At 43.4% G+C, this 19,111-nt stretch overlaps 1 protein-coding gene across 1 annotated transcript in view; it reads right to left on the minus strand.

Moving 5' to 3' along the window:
* Positions 1 to 13,984: 13,984 nt before the first annotated feature.
* Positions 13,985 to 19,111, minus strand: part of KIF26B (kinesin family member 26B) — a gene marked incomplete at both ends in the record, with an annotated part of 308,377 nt that continues 303,250 nt past the window's right edge. The window contains 3 exons of the mRNA XM_082480432.1: positions 13,985 to 14,133; positions 15,700 to 15,850; positions 17,217 to 17,419. Coding sequence (XP_082336558.1) covers positions 13,985 to 14,133; positions 15,700 to 15,850; positions 17,217 to 17,419 — 503 coding nt within the window. The remainder of the gene's footprint in view (positions 14,134 to 15,699; positions 15,851 to 17,216; positions 17,420 to 19,111) is intronic.

The raw sequence follows: 19,111 nt of genomic DNA on the forward strand, positions 1-19,111 counted from the left end.
AAGGCCAGGATTTTGTTCCTTCTGCCTGATGTGATGCCTTCAGCGAACACCTTTCCTCTACATGTGGGGAATGCAGCAATGTGCCAAAGCCAACTCTACAGCGTATTGCATTTTTCACAGGAGAAAGGTGCCTGGGGGCACTTTTTGAGGCCCTCCTCTACCTGCTGCAACAGTGAGCATTTCATGAGCTGCAGGGCACTTCCGACCTCTGCACCGCAGGGAAACCGATGCCTTCCTCACCACTCGCTTTGTGTCCTGCTCTGCCAGTGATGCAGCTTCTTGTCAGGGGCTATCACCCTTGGAGCCATCGAGGTTTTACCCTTGTAAAAAGATGTCAACTGTCCAGCTTCTGTTGGGGCCTGGGGGAGGAGGGAAGGAACAGAGAGCAAAATGCTCTATAAAAAAAAATAGAAAATAATAATTTCTGAAGTGGTGCAGAAATGTTTAGCTTGCTGCTCCACTCTCGGCAAGTGTCAGAGAAAACAGCCGTTAAGCAGGACAAGTCTTCAACTACTACGTTGGCTTTGGACCACAGCAGCTTCTTTGTGCCTGTCGCTCCCCGGTGCCGGCTGAGCCAGGCCAGTCCCGGCGCCATCTGCCTTCCCCCGAAGCCCTGCACGGGGCTTGTGGTGAGTCAGGCTCAGCTGCAAGCGCTGTTGTGTGGAGGAGGACTCTGCAGCCTGGGGAAACCTGCAGAGGAAGGGGGGGTTTGCAAATGGCACCTGAGGAAAGCGAACCTTGTTGCCATTAGGCTTGAATTCCCTCTACCATCTGCAACTCCCGTGAAAAAGCTTACGCAGTCTGCCAGCTGAAAATGGTGGAAACCCTGAATGGCCTCAGGCCGGCAGATGGTCCCAGGCAGAGAAGCCCAGGCTTGGCACAAGTGGCCCTGTGCCAGCCTTCGCCCGGCCTGGCCATTACACCTCCGGCCATGTTATGAACAGTCTCGCAGCAAAATCTCACTGCATGAAGCGGACGGCAGCGAGTGGGCCAGCTCCTGGGCGGCCGGCCAAGGCCTTGCCGCCAAGAGAGGCTCCTAGGATGTGGTCAGGTGTATGATTTCTCAGAGAAATGAGTTTACAGCTTTCCCATCTGAAACGCTATGATTATTTTGGGGTTAATTACAAGTTACCTCACTGTGTGCTTTAAAAAAAAAAAAGAAGGAAAGATATACTCTGTCTTGCCTGGGGAAGAATTTTTAGGGTCGCAGAGGGAATTTAAAGCTCAAAGGTTTACAATCCCAGCAAGATAAGGCAGTATAACAGCCTCCACACTTTATGGTGCTAGCTTATGAAGAGGTCAAAATGGCTTAGCATGAGGGTCAATTTTACAAAAAGTTCCTGTTGGAGGAAGGGAGAAAACACCCAAAATCTTCATAGCTGGCTTTGACATAATTATTAGATTATAGGGATTTGGGTTTCCCCCCCTAGCCCCAGTGGATTTTCTGCGTCCAGTGTGACAACGAAATGACTTCCAAAATGAGACAGTCTCTCTCTGCCGCAGTCCTCCTGCCGGGTGGTCCCACTGCCTGTCCTGTGTCTCTGCAGGGGAGAGAGAGGCACCCTCACCTTCATCCTCTCTGCAACTTGCCTGGTATTGTGTTGTTCTTCAACTGCTGACATGTCTATGAATGTCCACCTGCCTCCATGGACCTGGACTGGTTCTGCCATCCCCTTTGTCTCCCCCTGGTCCTACCTTTCTGTGCCACAGCACTGCCTTGTCCCTGCTCCAGTAGCACTGTTCTCAGTTACAGACTGGAGAACATGTCTGTAACCACATTGCACTGGGACATGTCGTGAGGGCTGGACACAGGCAGCATCATTGTCCTCGTGTCTAGGTGATACACAGTGGTATAATCAGCCAGCTCAAAAGCACCTTAATAAGAAACTAAGCACAGCTTTGCAATGACCTCCTCGGGAGGCTCACAAGCTTTGACTTTGATGTCTACACTAACCTGCCACAGAGAGCTGGGAAACGTGCCTCTTGGAACAGAGTATTTTGCAAACATATGGAAAAATCTGGGAGGTAAACTGTTAACAGGACATAAAGGCAAGCCAGGAATTGTTCAGAGAGGCAATAAATAAATATTTCATCGAATGAGTCACGAGTGCCTAGGTGATGTTACCGGGTGGAGAAATCAGGCCCAGAACAATTTTTTCACTGTGAAAGTATTTCAGTGCCCCAGTACTCTCACACTAAATGCGGTCCCATGGAAGATTTCAGGTGCGAAGCCCTCTTGTTAGATTAGGGGTTTATTCAGCACACACATAGTGTTTGTTCCTGTGACTGCCCCACTCCACAGACCACTTCATGCCAATGCAACGCTAATTGTCAGGCAGACCAGGATTGGTGCTCCCATTGTTTCGGCCTTGCCAGCAGAAAAAATAGAGTCCGATGGACGTAAAGTCTGCAATGCCAAGGCTTAGAGGCTGTCCAGAAGCTTTTCTGCGGATTTCACAGCATCTTAATGGCTTTACACATAACCTTCAGAAATGTTCTTTGAGCCACTGGAAACTCAGGGCAGGCATGAGTCCCAGCTATGCCGGACCCCGGGGGCAGCACAAGTCACCAGCCGCCGGGCGAGGAGCCGAACTGGTATCTTTCTCATTATTCGCGTAATTGCAATGCCTTCCATTGTCCTTGGAAATTAGGGGAAAATGATGTTTACAGTGTCTTGCTTGGCTCCCCTGGTGCTGCTTGCTGGATATTGTGAGGTTTCAATAAAATATGGTTTAGGAGCTGGCAGTGTGCTCTTTAACAAAAACAGGGTTGTGAATCTTCCTGCAGCTGCAATGACTCTCTTCACAGTTGTGTCCCTGAGCATCCAGCTGCAGCACAGAGATGGGAGTGAGCTGGGCCACTGTGCATGGATGGGCACCGAAAACAAGGTGAGTGAAAGCACTGCTACTCCTTCAGCACCACTGGGCGCTCTTGTTTCAAGCAAGCTCCAAGGGACATTTTGCAAGGAGCCATGCTGAGCGGCACAGAGCATCCAGTCGCACCGGTGTGGAGGAGTCTGCAGAGCACAGCCCCATGAGCAGGATGGCTTGGATGCTCCCCCCTCTCTCTGCTTTATTGTAACTACAATGAGCAATTCATCTTTTGACAAGAAAAATATAGGAAAAAATGACAGTTTTTCTCCCATCTCCCTGGTTTCCCATCATTCAGAGAATGAAGCTGAACAGGGATGAGACAGGGACAAGGACGGTCCCTACTCCTTTTAAAGTGAGTGACGAAGGTCCTCCATCTCTGGGGGTGTAAGACTTCCTCCACGCAGCAAGCCCTGAATCCCGCACACGGCACCCACGCGTCTGGCCACACTTGGGTATCTAGGAGATAGAAATGGAAATCTGGGTCTGTGCCAAACTCACACAGCTGCATATGTTTGGCTGCCAGAGGGTTGGCATGAAACCCGCAATCTGACACAAAGCGTGGGTGCCAAACCTGTGCAATAAGTGTCCGCAGAAGAGATGCACGTAAACACATATGAAAATGAATGCAGATCTTTTCCCTAGACAAGCGTCCATTGGCGATGGACCATTTTTGGCCATCTTAGAGCTTTTCCCAGGTCAGCACTTGCCAGGGGTTTTGTTCAAGCGAGAGTACCTACTTGCTTTTGGAGTGGAAAGTGGTCTTTGTGCAATGTAGAGCACTGCTGTGGTCACAGCCCATATAGCGTTGCTCAGTGGTTAAATAGCAGATGTCAGCCTCCAAAATTGCCAGATTGGCAACTGTCAGGAATACTAACAGATATCAGAAAACATAAAATCCACTCACAGATGGCCTTTTTCTGGAGGAACTAAACATTAATTTTGTGTCCACCTGAGAGACTGGGAGCTGAATTTTCTTGCTCCCCTCCCTCCTCAGCAGATTCCAGGCAGCTAGTGCTGCCAACCAAAATGAGGGTGACGTCCAGGGAACTCCAGTGGTTTGCAGGCAGATGTGGGAGAGGAACCAATTACTTCCCCTTCTCCTGGTTTTCCAGTAGTTGGGGAGCTTGTTCAGGACCTCATAAGGAGATGAGGGACCTGTCAGGTTCCCACTCTAAACCCTCTCCTGATTTCTAGCCTGGCAAGTTACTGGTTTTAAAAACAAGTTAAGAGTTGGTCATGGCTAGGGCATTAGTTTACATGAGATGTCAGCAATTTCAAGCAGGCCTCATAAGGACACCAGCCTTTTGCCAGGTGTGATCCCCTGCTCTCACTCCCTGCCTGAAACCTTTCCTGGCAGTCTTGCCCTGAACTGGAGGTGTGTAGCACTGAGGTCTGTAAGGCTTTAGAACTGACCAAGAGTGAATTGATTTGGTTTTCAGCTCAAATAGAGCTCCTCACCATCAGTTCTGCCTTAGACAAAGTCTAGGACTTGCGCTAACCCATTTTTCTCTGTTTTTGTCACTGCAAGAGACTTCAGGGTCTTTAATACTGATGTGGTTGCGTGATAACAGCAATGAAGATAAATTACCTCAAAAATAGGCAATAAGCCTTTTAGCTCTTTAGAGCAAATCAGAGCGATTCTGAACAGCCCACAGACGAAAGAAATGGCCGTTTATCTTCATTTACAGCTACTGTGGAGAGGCACCAGCATGCAAATTCACTGGCCCAGGGGCAACAGCTAAGGTAGTACTGGAGTCATAGGGTTTGCTGCTGGGAGAGGAGAAAGGAAGAGAAACTCCCTCCTCTCCTCTGCCACACCGGCTCATTACGTGCCAGCCTTCGCCTCTGTAGCCACCTCGTTATTTTTCGTTTGGAAGAGCTGGTCACATTAAATGACTGCATCCCCTGCCGCTGTGACTGTTAGCTCTGCCACTGAGCTGATATAATAACAAGATAGAAGAAAGGACTATTTTAAATGCTCACCAAACTGTCAACCAAATATTTAGATGCCTAGCAGGCTAACAAGTGCCTCCTAAAGTAGGACATATGAAGGACTCATCTGCCAGCATACGACATGTCTTCAGGGAGATTTTAAAATCATTTCCTTTTTTCTCTCCCCCACAAGAAATAAGAGTTGTTGTTTTATTCCAATGGGAAGAGCACAGTATCCTTATTGGGGCTTACCCAAGTGTCATGGGGCATCAGAGATTTGCCCAGAGCTAATTCACGCCTTGCCCTACAAGTGAGGCACTTTCTTAATTATCAACAGGGAACACCACAAATGTGAGCAAAAGGCAAGCAGATATTACACACACTTTAGCCGAAGTTCAGGGGTCAGCTGAACCTGCCACCAGGATCTCTGAGGGAGAAGCATGTCTTGAGTAATGGACACAGACTCTTTTTATTACTCTTACATTGTGTTATATACCTGCACGAGGGCCAAGGAAAATCTGACACAGTTGCCAGAGGTGACAAAAAATTACACTTATAAATACATTTTTAGCATTTGTTTGGTCTCACATTTTTCCCTTGCTAACAGATGCAGGTGGAGCCAACCCTGCTGATACGGGGAGGGACGTGTGCATAACCAGCGTATGTGAAAGCCTGACCAGTTCAGGCCCCGTGACTATCTGTTTCTGGACAGCAGCAGGGGAGCAGTTAACCGTGCTACGCTTGGTTGTAACGTTTCTGTCATTCCTATCAAACCCTGAAATTCCTTACTGTTGCCTTCTGGTGAATTTGCCTCTCAGCAACACTTGCTTGCTAGAACCCCTTCAGTTGTTTTATTTTCAGGATTGATCTTGCTCATTCTCATTATTATAATAGCATACCCTCTTGGGGGTCAAAAGCACCTTCTTCTTTGCCATTTCATAAATACTCTCATCCAAAGTGAAATAGTCAGGAGGGAGAGGCAGATATATTGGTAAGATAAAAGTAAACATTTAATGCCACTATAGTTTGATTTTTTTTTCCAGACATCATATTATTGACAATGTTTCACACCTCAGATACCACAAAAGGGATATTTTTTAGCCAGCAAACAATAAACTGTACAATTTTAATGGCAAAAGGCTCAATGCATTTGTTGACCAACTTGGAAATGGCTGTGACTTTCCACATTTTGAACTGGTCCTCATGTTCTTTCTTTTTCTTTTTTTTTTTTCCCCCATAAAATTTAGTTGATTGATAATATATATATATCCGCTACTGATACATCCTCTTCTGGAATTACCCACTGGTGGGACCAGGGCAAGTTCTGTATCCATCAGTTTTGTCTCCTCCTTAGCCCTATTTTATACCACTGTTATAATGAGAAAGAACATAGCCACGGACAGAGTGAAATGGATTTAGCAAACATACACTTCAATGCATAGCACTTAGATAAGCATTTCCAACCATGATGTGTAAATAAATTATAAAATACAAGCAACTCTATAAAACAAGAACATCCTGAGTTTACAAATAAATTATATCCTTCATACATAGAATATGATGTGGATGTTAGTAACCAGCAGTTTCAGCTATGAGAAGGAAAGAAGTAAAACTTAGGAACGTTAGTATCTATGCATACATAAAACATATATGTATGTGTGCTATATGTAAATACTCACACACATACATATACAATATAGAGGGTGAATACATCCATATTATAGTACACAGAGAATATGTAATATAGCTGAAACTGCCTCAAGCACCATTTTATTACCATTATTATAAAGTCTGCTCAATACTTAAGTAGGACCACTCAAAGTAAGATGGTTTGGTTTGTGTTTTATTTCCTGTCCAGGAGGGTTTTGAAGGTCATTTGAAATCTTACAGATGAATGCTACTATTTCATTTTCAGCCCCTCCATTATTTGCAGAATCATTACACCCTTTGTGAGCTTCAAAATGTTGCACAAGTGAGCACAAGTCTGCTGTCAGTGAAGCTGGTGGCAAAATCCATATTGACTTCAATGGAATTAGGAAAAGGTACATTTTCAAGGAAAACTGATTTTTCTTTTTCTTTCTTTTTTTCTTTTTCTTTTTTATTTTTTTTTTGAAAGCTTGCTTGAGAAGGAGAAAGAAGAAAAGATAAAGACAATAATAAAATGGTTTATTATTTCAAAGAGCAGGTATGGAAGCTCAGATAACCCTGGGATGAGCACACAATAAATGCAAGAGAGAGAGATTATTAACTTTGCATTGACAAATCATTCACAGTTTTGTTTGCCATAGTTATTTGGAAACCTGTTTCAGATCTTGCAATAGCTAGCAATGGCCAGCCTTGTGTCTCCAAAACTGCTGGGTGTCGCCAATGCAAAAGCCTATGGAGTAACAAAACAAAGCCGTGAGGACATCAGGATTAAGCAAGGTATGTCACTCGTCAGTGGATTTGAGAAATCACACCTGTCTGTATGGTCATCATCTCCTCCTATCACTATTTAGTGATACAAATGCTTTGATCTCTGCAGTGAGCTGGTGCATCCCTGATGCTGTGCAACCATCCCTCCCATACAAACCGGCATCAGAGGGTCACTCAACCTCTGGTTTATGAGAATCGTATTTATTTTAGGCAGTACTTTGCAATGCAGTAGCTTAAAGTTATAATTTTAAAACTCTTAGGACAAGGCAGAAAGCTTTATCTCATGGGGAGCTAAGAGACCAGGCTTTCAACTGATGTAACTATGCTGTATGCGTATGCAGAAATTGTTGCATTTAACAGCCATGATTGTAAAATATTTTGCCTTAAATTCATGACACCCTGAAATATAGAATACTTAATTTGGATTACTTTTACAGGCTTTAACGTTTCAATGACAGCCTCTACAAGGGAACTGCAGCAACTTGGCTTTGTAGGCTGAGGAACACAGGGAAGGAAGGACCTTTAAAAGAAACATTCAAAAGTGTTTCAAGCATAAGTTTTCCCTAGAGTGTGGCATGTCAGCTTCACTTGGTGAATGCAAGGAGAAAGGTTTTATAGGTAATCCTTGGAGGAGGAAGGCGAGTGCTGTCCCTCATAACATCCTTCTCTCTAAATTGGAGAGATACGGATTTGATGGGTGGACTATTTGGTGGATGAGGAACTGGCTGGATGGTCACATCCCCGGAGTAGTTGTCAACGGCTCAATATTCAGACAGAGAATGGTGACAAGTATTGTCCCTCAGGGGTCCAGATTTAGACCAGTACTGTTTAATATTTTCATCGATGACATAGATAGTGGGGTTGAGTGCACCCTCAGCAAGTTTGCAGATGACACCAAGCTGTGTGGTGCAGTTGACACACTGGAGGGAAGGGATGCCAGCCAGAGGGACCTGAAGAAGCTCAAAAAGTGGGCCCATGTGAACCTCACGATATTCAACAAGGCCAAGTGCAGGGTCCTGCACCTGGGTTGGGGCAACCTCCAGTAACAATACAGGCTGGGGGGCGAAAGGATTGAGAGCAGTGCTGCTAAGGAGGACTTGGGGGTAATGGTGGATGAAAAGCTGGACATGAGCCAGCAATGTGAGCTCACAGCCCAGAAAGCCAACTGTATCCTGGGCTGCATTAAAAGAAGTGTGGCCAGCAGGTCGAGTGAGGTGATTCTGCCCCTCTATTCTGTTCTATTGAGACTCCACCCTGACTACTGCATCCAGCTCTGGGGCCCCCAACATAAGAAGGACGTGGACCTGTTGGAGCAGGTCCAGAGGAGGGCCACAAAAATGATCAGAGGGCTGGAGCACCTCTTCTATGAGGACAGGCTGAGAGAGTTGGGGTTGTTCAGCCTGGAGAAGAGAAGACTCTGGGGAGACCTTATTGCAGCCTTTCAGTACTTAAAGGGGGCTTATAAAAAAGATGGGGACAAACCTTTTAGTAGGGCCTGTTGCAATAGAACAAGGGATAGCAGTTTTAAACTAAAAGAGAGAAGTCTTAGACTAGATATGAGGAAGAAATTTTTTACAATGAGAGTGGTGAAACACTGGAACAGGTTACCTAAAGAGGTGGTAGATGCCCCATCCCTGGAAACATTCAAGGTCAGGTTGGATGGAGCTCTGAACAACCTGATGTAGTTGAAGATGTCCCTGCTCATTGCAGGGGTGTTGGACTAGGTGACTTTAAAGGTCCCTTCCAACCCAAACTATTCTATGATTCTATGTTGTTTCCATTTGTGAACAGCTATTGCACCTCCCCACAATAATGGCAGGGGGAGGGGGGAGCGTGTCTCTTAGGCTGTGTACATTTACATTTGTCTGTATGTATATACAACCATTTACTATAATGATTATTTTTAGCTCAGAAAAAAGGTGTAACAAAATCACAAACATTTGTAAAACGCAATGTTTCTAAAAGAGTTCAGATACTTCAGCTGTCACAAAATTTGAATTCCATGCCACATGTAATAGTGGCTATTTAAAGACAAACCATATTATCGAGATGATAACTAGAAAAAAAAAAAAAAAAAAAAATGCTTTAAGATGTACTGACTCTATCCTGTGAGCAAGCTCAGGACTTGATGTACATTAGTCCCAGCATCTCTCCCAGATTTCTGCCTCTGTAATTGCCATGTTCAGAGATGAAAGAAAAAAATATCAGTGTGTACCTTTCATCCTTTTTTGTACATTTTCTGCAGCTCTCACTTAGCTTGCTTTGTGTCAGAAGATCATGCCATTGCTCTTTACCAGTTACTATTTTATGTAGCTGCAAGTTTCAGAAGTTACGTTGTACAGCAGTGGGAGTCTTCCAAGACTGGATTGAAGCCAGCAGATATTCAGTGACAGCCCTGTGCATGGCCCTTAGGCAAAATGAGGGGGTATCAAATAAGTAAGAGGAACATATTCTTCGACTGTATAACTAGCAGCACAGTAAATACCCAGAAATGGCGGGGTGAATTGTCCTTTTTCGTGCAACTGGCTTTACTGTGCTATAACTCTCATGACTCTTAATGCAATTGTGCTTCATTTATACCAGGGCAGGCAAGCTGAGAACATGCCCAGTAAAGAGCTAAGAAAGGAGAGCCTGGGTATCGGTTTGCTTCCTTGCCTTTCTGTGAAATACTACTGCTGATTGCTCAGATCTGAATGAATTGACAAGAAATTGTTTTGAGGCAAACACAAGGGATGCATGGCAGGAGAAAAGATGTGTGTCGTTATGAGAAATGCACTGGGAATTAAGGCTCTCCCACACCCTTCTAGGACACGAAGTGACCCAGCATCTGGAGTCGGCAAGCGTGCAACCCGTGGCTTTCTGCCCACTGCGAGACTTCACACAGACCAGTGGGATGGCTGAATCCAGATCGCAGCCAAACTCTCCAGTCTAAGGTTTCACTTGAATTTGTGGCTATAAAACAAGTTTTGTCACTTGTATAAATAAGGTTCACGTCTGCCAAGATGAGCAGTTCTCAGAATGAGGCCCAAACTGCCCCAGCTGCCCATGCCTGAGCACAGTGGTGGGGGTGCGGAGCAGTGGCGGTATTCTGCAGCCATCGCACAACCTGACAATGAAGAACTGGGATCTCCTGTTACACATGCGAACAAAGAATTAACCTTCAAATCTAATTACATTAACATTGCTGTTTCCTACTAAAGCTGTCCCAGGGAAATAAGATTGATTTCTGAATGTGCAAACAATTAAGTAGTCCACTCATGTTGCTCTGGAGTATTTTAGGCAACTTGATGCTTTTTAAAAAATCGGGATAAAACCAGCATTCTGCTGGCAATTGCTTAAAGAATGGGACTTCCTGGATGATTTGCAGAAGTGTACGGGTCTTCTCTAAAGTGCTGGCTACCATAGACGAAGATCAATTTCATAATAAGGCCCTGATGTTTTTAGTTATCTGTTTTGCAGATATTTGAAGTACAAAAATATAAATTCTGAAGTAAAAAGCTATTTTCAATGAGAAAACACTTTGCAGATGTCAAATCTCCACAAATTTTCATCCTCTTTTATGCACTAAGCCACCACAGTTCCCCAAAATAGTGGCAAATTCTGAAATGCACTGACAGAATGTCAAAAAAGAGAAGATGAGTATGGATTTTAGGATATGAATACGAGTATATGATGGGAGTGTTAATGGCCACTCTAATTAAGTCCTCAGAAATAAAATGTTCCTAAGGACTGTGATTCTGCTCAGTTAGTATTTTCAGTATGCCAAATTCACCCTTGCCATAATCCATTTGGTTTCAGGAATCAATTTTGGTCCATCGTGATAACGAGAGCAAACATATGCTCTCACTTTTTAAAATAATGGCTAGACAGACACACTTTTTGCTATGCTTCCTAATCTACAGAAGTACCAAATCTAGAGGCAATGACTAATTGAGTTAATGATGCTGAGGAACATTATATGTAGTATTTTACAACAGCTCTGAAATGTGTCCACCTGATTAATAGAAACATCATCACTTCTGTAGAAGTCCCAGACTATGTGAGAGGGCATCTCTTGATAATAATGCATTCTGGCCATGCACCATTTGCTAGGACTTCACTTTCTTTCTGTCAAGTGTATGTTTACTTTTACTATACCACTTCCCATTTACAACCTCACTGCAGGCTCCCAGGGAGCCCAAGGTGCCCGTTTTGGGCTGCTTCTCTTCAGCACAGGAAGGACGAAGCATCCCAGTTATCCAATGATCACCTTCCAGCAAACGCATTTTCAAAAATGCTCCAGCTTAAAGAAGGCAATGCTTAATTTCATGTGCACAACTTGGGTGGGGGGTGATTCTTCCTTGAATGTGGGGGTATGGCCCGGGAGACAGGCTTAGCGCAGTGTCACAGGTGAGAGCGGTACAGGCCTACCTGGGGACACAGGCGAGTGACAGATGGGAGCTGGCTGTGAAAATCTCACTCCTCTGTGTGTGTGACCTGGCAGCGTGTATCTGGGGCTCTGCAGGCCTAAGCCCAGAGAGCTGCACTCCACATCCCAAAGGCACTAGGATCTTCATCCAACACAAAACTATAAGGGCAATTCCCACGGCTCTGTGGAGCTGTACTGAATTCATGGGGCTTTGTGGAGAAGAGATGCCCTCAAAAGAACCAATATGTAACAAGCGCTACTGAAATCATTACAAAGAGAAACAAAGCTAGAGAAATCACATTGTTGGGATTCTCTTTCAGAGTTTTGTTTTTTTTTTTTGTCAAGAGAGAAGAGGACAGAGATCTGACCTATGTCTTTAATACTTACTTGGAATATGAGTTTCATGATAGGAAAATGCTGTGGAACAGACTAGAAAGTCACATTCATATCAGACCTTTTTTCCCTCCAAATAATCCTATGGAACGTAAGAAGGACCTTCTACAAAATCCAGTGGCAAGGCTAATAAAATGAAAAAGATTTGTTATTACAAGTTGTAGAGTATTAAAAGAAAATAAAACTATACAAATGCTATTTCTACCTTTAAAAAAAAAAAAAAACAACGAACAAAAACCCCCCACCTTTTCTTCAGCTAATCACTAGAAAACCTATCAGTATTTATGTAGGGTTAGTTTTTAGGGTTAGTTTTCCATTGGGACTTGCTCCTTGGGTTATTGTAAGTTGGCATTAATATGATGGTGCAGGTAAAAGAAGAATTGCATTTAAGTACAGCAGTAAATTGATGCACATTGAGTATATGGTAAATGATGTTCTTATTTTCTCACACGCAACAGGAGAGTAGCATGAATGTATGTGAGAGAGGAATTTTTGTGAATGGGCTTATTTCAATAGAGAAGAAGAAACCTAATTCAACAAAATAATTCTTCATGCTCATATGCAATTAAAATGCAGATTTCATACATTTCTTTAAGAAACACAAAGGATGTTCCTTCCCACATACCGCTTTGTAGATAAAGGCAAGCAAGTAGAACATTTGGATGTGCACTGAGGCACAGACCCTTGTCCTTTTGATGTCAATGTGAATTTTGCCATGGCTTCAATACTGGAGGGTTGATAAGGAAAATGCCATAGCCAACATGCCTGAAGCGCTATATCCACTCACTCACAACTCCCATTTATTTCCAGACATGCTGAGCTGAGCAAAGCCTGCACTTCTCAGGTATGTCTGTGACCATGGACAGACTGGGCCAGGGACCAAAAGCTGCCAAAACATGTTTTGGAGTGGCATATGTCAAAAAGAGGTGAAGGTAAATTTTATCGATCATAGTCTTAAGAAAGAAAGACAGAATAAATCACTCATTTTTGGACTGATAAGCATGGGAGCTCTTAGCCTGAAGAGTAATTGTCCAGAAAGTTATTAGCACCAGAAAAAGGGGTTAGGATAAAAGTGCCTCCTCATCCAGAACTCTAGCCAGTACAAAGCTAAAAAATAAAAAAGAAAACAAGTTATGGGGGTTGGATCAAATGGAAAAGATATTTACTTCACGGTAATGTCACCTCTCTTCTCTCATACATTGCAGAATCTACAGGCTGGGAAAATTACCGTGTCCTCCAGCATATAAGATAGTACAGAAGAACATATAAGCAAACCTTACTCACTGCTAGAAATATTTTTTTGTGTCATCTGGGAAAGCTGATTTTTTCTTTGAGTGCCCTTACTCTGGTAACAAGAAAAGACAGTTAACATTTATTCATATGTTGTACTGATTAGGAAATATCTCTACAAACACAAGTTACTTAGAAACAGCAAGTCTGAAATAGGAGAAAACACCAAGAGAAAAACAAGCTGTAAATACATTTCAAAAGTGTGTTTGTTTTTTTCCTTTTTGTTTTCTTGACTAGCACCATCTGTACACAATAAAGTATGAACATAAATGTTTGGATAATAAAGATTTGCAAGGCACTTGAACAGTTTTTCTGGATAGGTTTTCTTTTAATGAACCTCTCAATGGAAGTCCTACAACCACCTTTCCTCCTCCCTCAGCTAATGCAGGGAAAGAAGTGTCTTCTGCCAGCAGTTCTTATTTACAGACATGTCCTTAAAGGTTCCTCAAAGTGCTCTTTTAGGATAAGAGAATCAACAGCCTTATATCTCCATTTTTCATGCTCGTCCTGTTTTTTTAATACTACTCTTCTGTATAGTATAGCAAATCTCTCATACACACAGTTGAGACTTGACTCCAACCTTCATCCTCATTCTGTTGTCTTTGGGATGCTATTCAGAAGGGAAAAGGAGGATGGCAGAGATGCGCATTGAAATTCTCTTGAGGTTCATACTTTATCGGCGTCTAGAGGTGATGTCGAAACAGGTGATCATCATGAGATGGGCCTTGCAGAAGTTGACACGGTTTTCCAAACGCTCGGTCACACATTCCAGGGCCTCCAGGTATTCCAGAGAATCCAGCTCAAATACCTGCTCCAGATCAACTGTGAGAAAGAAAACACACAGATAGGAAAAGCAGACAAAACCCAGTTCCGGCTGGTGGGAGAGACAGAGTTAATTCAAGTCTTCAAACCCATCAGCGCTTTAGACAACTTTATCTCTGGCTTGCCATCGTCCTTAAAAGTTGCCTTTTCTGTTTATTGGCCATTAAAACGGCACATCAGCTTGCTGAAGAACACTGTTAAGATTGCATTGGAAGCTTTCTTGAGCAATATGCTCCACCATCCTCTCCAGAACTGCAGATGCCTTTTGCTGCACTCCAACACCCTTATGCAAATGTTGAATGCTAAGTGTGTTCTGGCTCTCTCACACATTCTGCTGACCACAAAGAGATTTAAATAGCTGGTCTGCCCTGGGAGGCCAAGTCCCTTGCTGAATTTAGAACTCAGAGTTAGAAACCAACCTCCAAACTCCTTGCTCCTCACACCACTCCCTATTCCATGTGAATTTCACTAGACCACTCAAGAGTGGCAGGGGAAGGTGTGCACATCAATCACTCCAACACAGGGGCCCGTGTGCTGCCAGAGACCAGCTGGCAGTGGCTTCCATGGAAGCCGAACGTGAGGCACGTTGTCTGAGCCAGTGCTTCCCATCTTATCTGGTCCCTGAGGTCTGTGCCGTCCTTGAGGCTTTCTGCATTTATCACACTGGAATCAGAAGCAAAGGCATCACACAGTAAGCGGATGGCAATGTATGGCAAATTCTCTGCTCCCTTTAAACTTGTCCATTTTACCTCTCTTCCTTAATAGCGTCCCTGAAACATATACTGTGGTTGTTTTGCAGTATTTACCAATCCAGTGTTAACTTATGGCAGTTGTCAAAGGAAGAGTTAGGATGCATTAAGAGAACACACCAGCCGACCTCCTTTTGCCACCTGTAACTATCCTAAGTAAACTGAAAATTGTTTTTTTTCCCTAGAACTCTTTGATATGAACTCATTTGCTTGCTAACACTAAAAATTGTTGTACAATTACTGCAGTGCTCTCTATCTTTTTTCCTTTGAGTTGTTGAGGCCCTTCTTCGTTTGAATGTGAATGCCCTTTAAGCTCTCTGAACTTTACACATCTGTAGTTATAAAAAATGGACCAAATTCATTTTTCATGTAAGCCCACTGGTGCCAAGGGACAAGTTTGCTCCACAGTGTTATTTTGTGGTAGAAGAGCAGATTTATAACATTGCTCATATGTCTGAGTGATCTGAGGCCAAAAAAAAAATATCTAATTTTCAGGAGCTGTGGACTGAAACTCGTGAACGTTAATCTACCAATGGCAATATTCACCACTACAATGCTGTACCATTTCAACATTCAGCTCTCAGGCAAAAAGGATTGTGCAGTTCTACTGTCAACATTTAATAAGAATTATAGGGACTAGTTCTAGAAATACAGTCAATCTAAAACTTGCCCTTAGGTTATATGTCGGTTCATTTTAGTTTACAAACACAGTAGTTCACATCTCACTCTTAGCAAACATTTCTGCTCCCTTCCCTCCCCTGCTATGAAATAAACCAAAGGACACCTATGAGTCCAGGCAATAAAACAACGCCCTTACATTCACTGAGCCATTTATTAGGATCCAGCATCAGGTACTGTTTGGTCACCTCCAGTTCTCTCATCAACCACTCGTATTTGGCCTTGACCTCAGCAATTCTCTGCTGACGATGCTCCAGGATTTTCAGCTTGGCATTGAAACATATCACCTCCTGCCAGCCAGGAAAAAGGAGCAGGGAAGGAATAGATGAAGAGGAGAAGAAATACTCAGATCCATTCAGTTAAATGATCTTCCAATCAATAATACTGACAACAAGCCATTTACTCTGGAAGCATATGAATCGCTGCATGAAATAATCTATCATCTGTTTTATTTTTATTGCTTTTGTTTGGTTTTGATGTTTTCCATCAGTGAGCTTTGGAGACTTTACAATGGTAGTTAATAAACCATAATAATTAATAACAGGCAGCATCTTGAAATCAGATTAACTGCAGCAAAACATTTCTGGTTTTTGTCACCAGAAGTTTGGCTAAGAAAATCTAAGCTCTTGGGAGAAGGAAATCCATTGCTTGCTGTATTAAAATCCTAAATTCCTCTCTGTGGTTGGCGCATAAGAAATGCAGTAGTCATATTATAAAATAAGAGAACCGGTAGCAATATCAAATTTAAAACATCCTTAAACAAAGGGAGTATGCTATGAAAAGCTCTAGCAAGTCACAATCAATAAAGAAGACATATTTTCTGTAAAGATATGGGGCACAGGAACAGCACAAGGTGCAGTGCTGTCTGGAGACACCCAGCTTGGCCTCGCATGACTTCTGAGGGGTGGCAGCCATCAAGACAGGCAATAAGTGAGCCCACCCTCACTAGCGTGGGAGCATTCCCAATACCACAGCTATCCTCCTCCAAGCCTGTGTGAATGTCTCAACACTATTCTGCCTTCTGCTCTGTAGACAAATCTGCTGTGTGGGTGAAATACAGTGGAAACCCCATCACAACAAGTGATGTTTTTTTCTCCGTACAAAATCATATCAGAGAACAACATCACAAACAGCCCAGCCAAGTGAGAGGGGCTAGGAAGCAAAAGTGCCTTAAAATAGTAATAAAGTCTATATCCACAGTTACTCTAAAATTGGTGCTATTTCACCGACTTTAGATACTCTTCCCAACCATACCTCTCAAGAGCTGACCTTTTCAATTCCCTGATCTTTTTGTAAATTTGGAGGCCTGAGGTTGGCAGGAACAACTTTGTCAGAGAGAATACATTAGCTATCCTGAAAACAATATTATCAAAGCACTTGAGGCATCACTGCAGCCTTGAAAGACAGATGTGACAAGATGCTGGAGCACGGGAATCACCAAGACTATAACCAAGGGGCAAAAATGCAAGGTACAAATGTCTGTTAGCTGCTACAGAAGAAGGCATAATTTGAGTCATAACTGCTTTTAAATGAGATAATAGGTTTTGCTGCCTGTTGAATTAACCCTATACAATACTATGTATTTTTGACTGCATAATCTGAATTGCCCCTCTCTCACCTTCCAGGAGTCAAACAGATTACATGGGTCGCACTCACCTTGCTGTCCCCACCTCGTCGCCGCTGGAGCCTCTCCACATCATCTATCTCATAGACTTTGATCTCAAAGGGCTCCCCCAGCCCCCTCTGCCCGCTTCGCAGGGGCCCATCCACCCAGCGGACCCCGGGGCTGTTGGCAGGCTTCCTTGCTGGGGAAGCGGTATCAAGTGATAAAGCTGGAATAAGCCGCCGTCTCTGTGAACCTGCAAATGCAGAAATTGCCATTTCATGTTAGCACAATTACTGCCTCTCCTTTCTGCTCAATCTGCAGAGATGTCTACAAACGACATATTCAGCCTTTTTATGCTCAGAAGAAAATGGAGCGAAAACTCAGTGAGGCCATGGAAGCTGGGGTGAGCTGTAGCTGCGATGTGCTGTACCCCCTCACCATGACTCAGATCCTCACATATTGATTGATACCTGACTTCAGGATTTGATCCCCAGAAGGCATACGTACCCTAAAGTTTCCAGAGCTTGTGCCTGCTTCCCTTTGCTCAGGTCTCAGTGTATACAGGTAGGCCAATGAAGGGCCAGAGCAGCAGGTTGGAACTGTTCAAACTTTGCTTTCCTACTCTTTACTGGTACTGACTCTTACAGCCTAAGGACAAGCATTAGCCAGCCGCTGCATAGACCATCTCCAGGGGAAGTGTGATTTGTTTGTTTTTTTTTTAATCACAACACAAAAAGACTTTGATACCCAGGTTCTTTTACTATGCTGAAGTTGAGTGTCAGTATACCACCACCTAGTCCTTTGCATAACACCACTGTAGGCTGGCTAGAAATAAAAACACTAGAGAGGACAAAACACCTGCAACCACCAACCTCGCCACCAGAGTTGCATTAGCCTTGTTCTGTTCAGTAGAATATTCTTCTAAAACATTTCCCCCTTATGCACTTACTGCAGCACTGGTGATGGGCACGAAAGCAGCAAGAACTACGGGCTGGCAGAAGAGTTAGTCACTGTGTCTGCTTCGATACCAGTACCCATGCACACCCACCCTGCTTTACAATACCAGCACAGCGGATGGAAGCACTGCAAAAGCTGAAAATGTACCGTGGTTGATAAAGCCTATGCCATATGGAAAGCATCTGCTATGTGAGTTGCCAAGTCAGGGCCTAAGGTAAAGCAAAGGAGAAAAAGTACGGCACTGGCCTGATGGCAGTGGTAAGGAAGTGAAGCATATGGTTTGTTGGGAGAAAGAACAGACACACAAAAAAGAAAAACAACTGGTTACATTTCCTTGCTTGGTTTAGTACAATCAGAGCAATATCTGGGTTTTAAAAAAAAAAAAAAAAGTTTTATAGCTGGCAACTCCAGCAGGGTCTCCCTTAGGAGACAGCAGGAATAGAAGGGATGGGAGAAACCAAAAACAAAAGCTGCAGCCAGCGAGTTTGAAAGAAACTATTAACTGACTCTCTTGGCTGCAAGAACAAAACCGATGCCAGCAGGGAAAGGATGCAGAATGATCATGCAGATTTTATTTTAAAAACAAGATAAAATAATTTAGAGGAATCTCCAGCACTACATTTATTGAAACTTGAATGTAAATAGCTTCAACATGTCTGCCAACTCGGTGCTTCAATAAAAGCCAAAAAAAACCCCAAACCCAAACCAAAAATATCTATTGATTGTCTAGTTTTTGGATTTGCAAGTAACAAAGCATTGTCTAGTTTCATTCACGGTAGTCTGTTTCTCTGCTGACTTTGCAAACTATCACGTCTTACCCCATTGATTTCTGAGTGCAGCAGTCTGTGCTAGAAACCAGCAGTTAGTAACCAGTAATTAACCTCTTAAAGCTCTAAAATGAATGAGAACGGTCTATTTTACTGCCTGTCTGGAAAGCCCAGTCTACAGGCTAGTCTATTTTATTTGAATGCACCTGAGATAACTCTAT

This window comes from Vanellus vanellus (genome assembly GCF_965231255.1).
Source record: "Vanellus vanellus genome assembly, chromosome: 3".
Lineage (NCBI taxonomy): Eukaryota > Metazoa > Chordata > Aves > Charadriiformes > Charadriidae > Vanellus > Vanellus vanellus.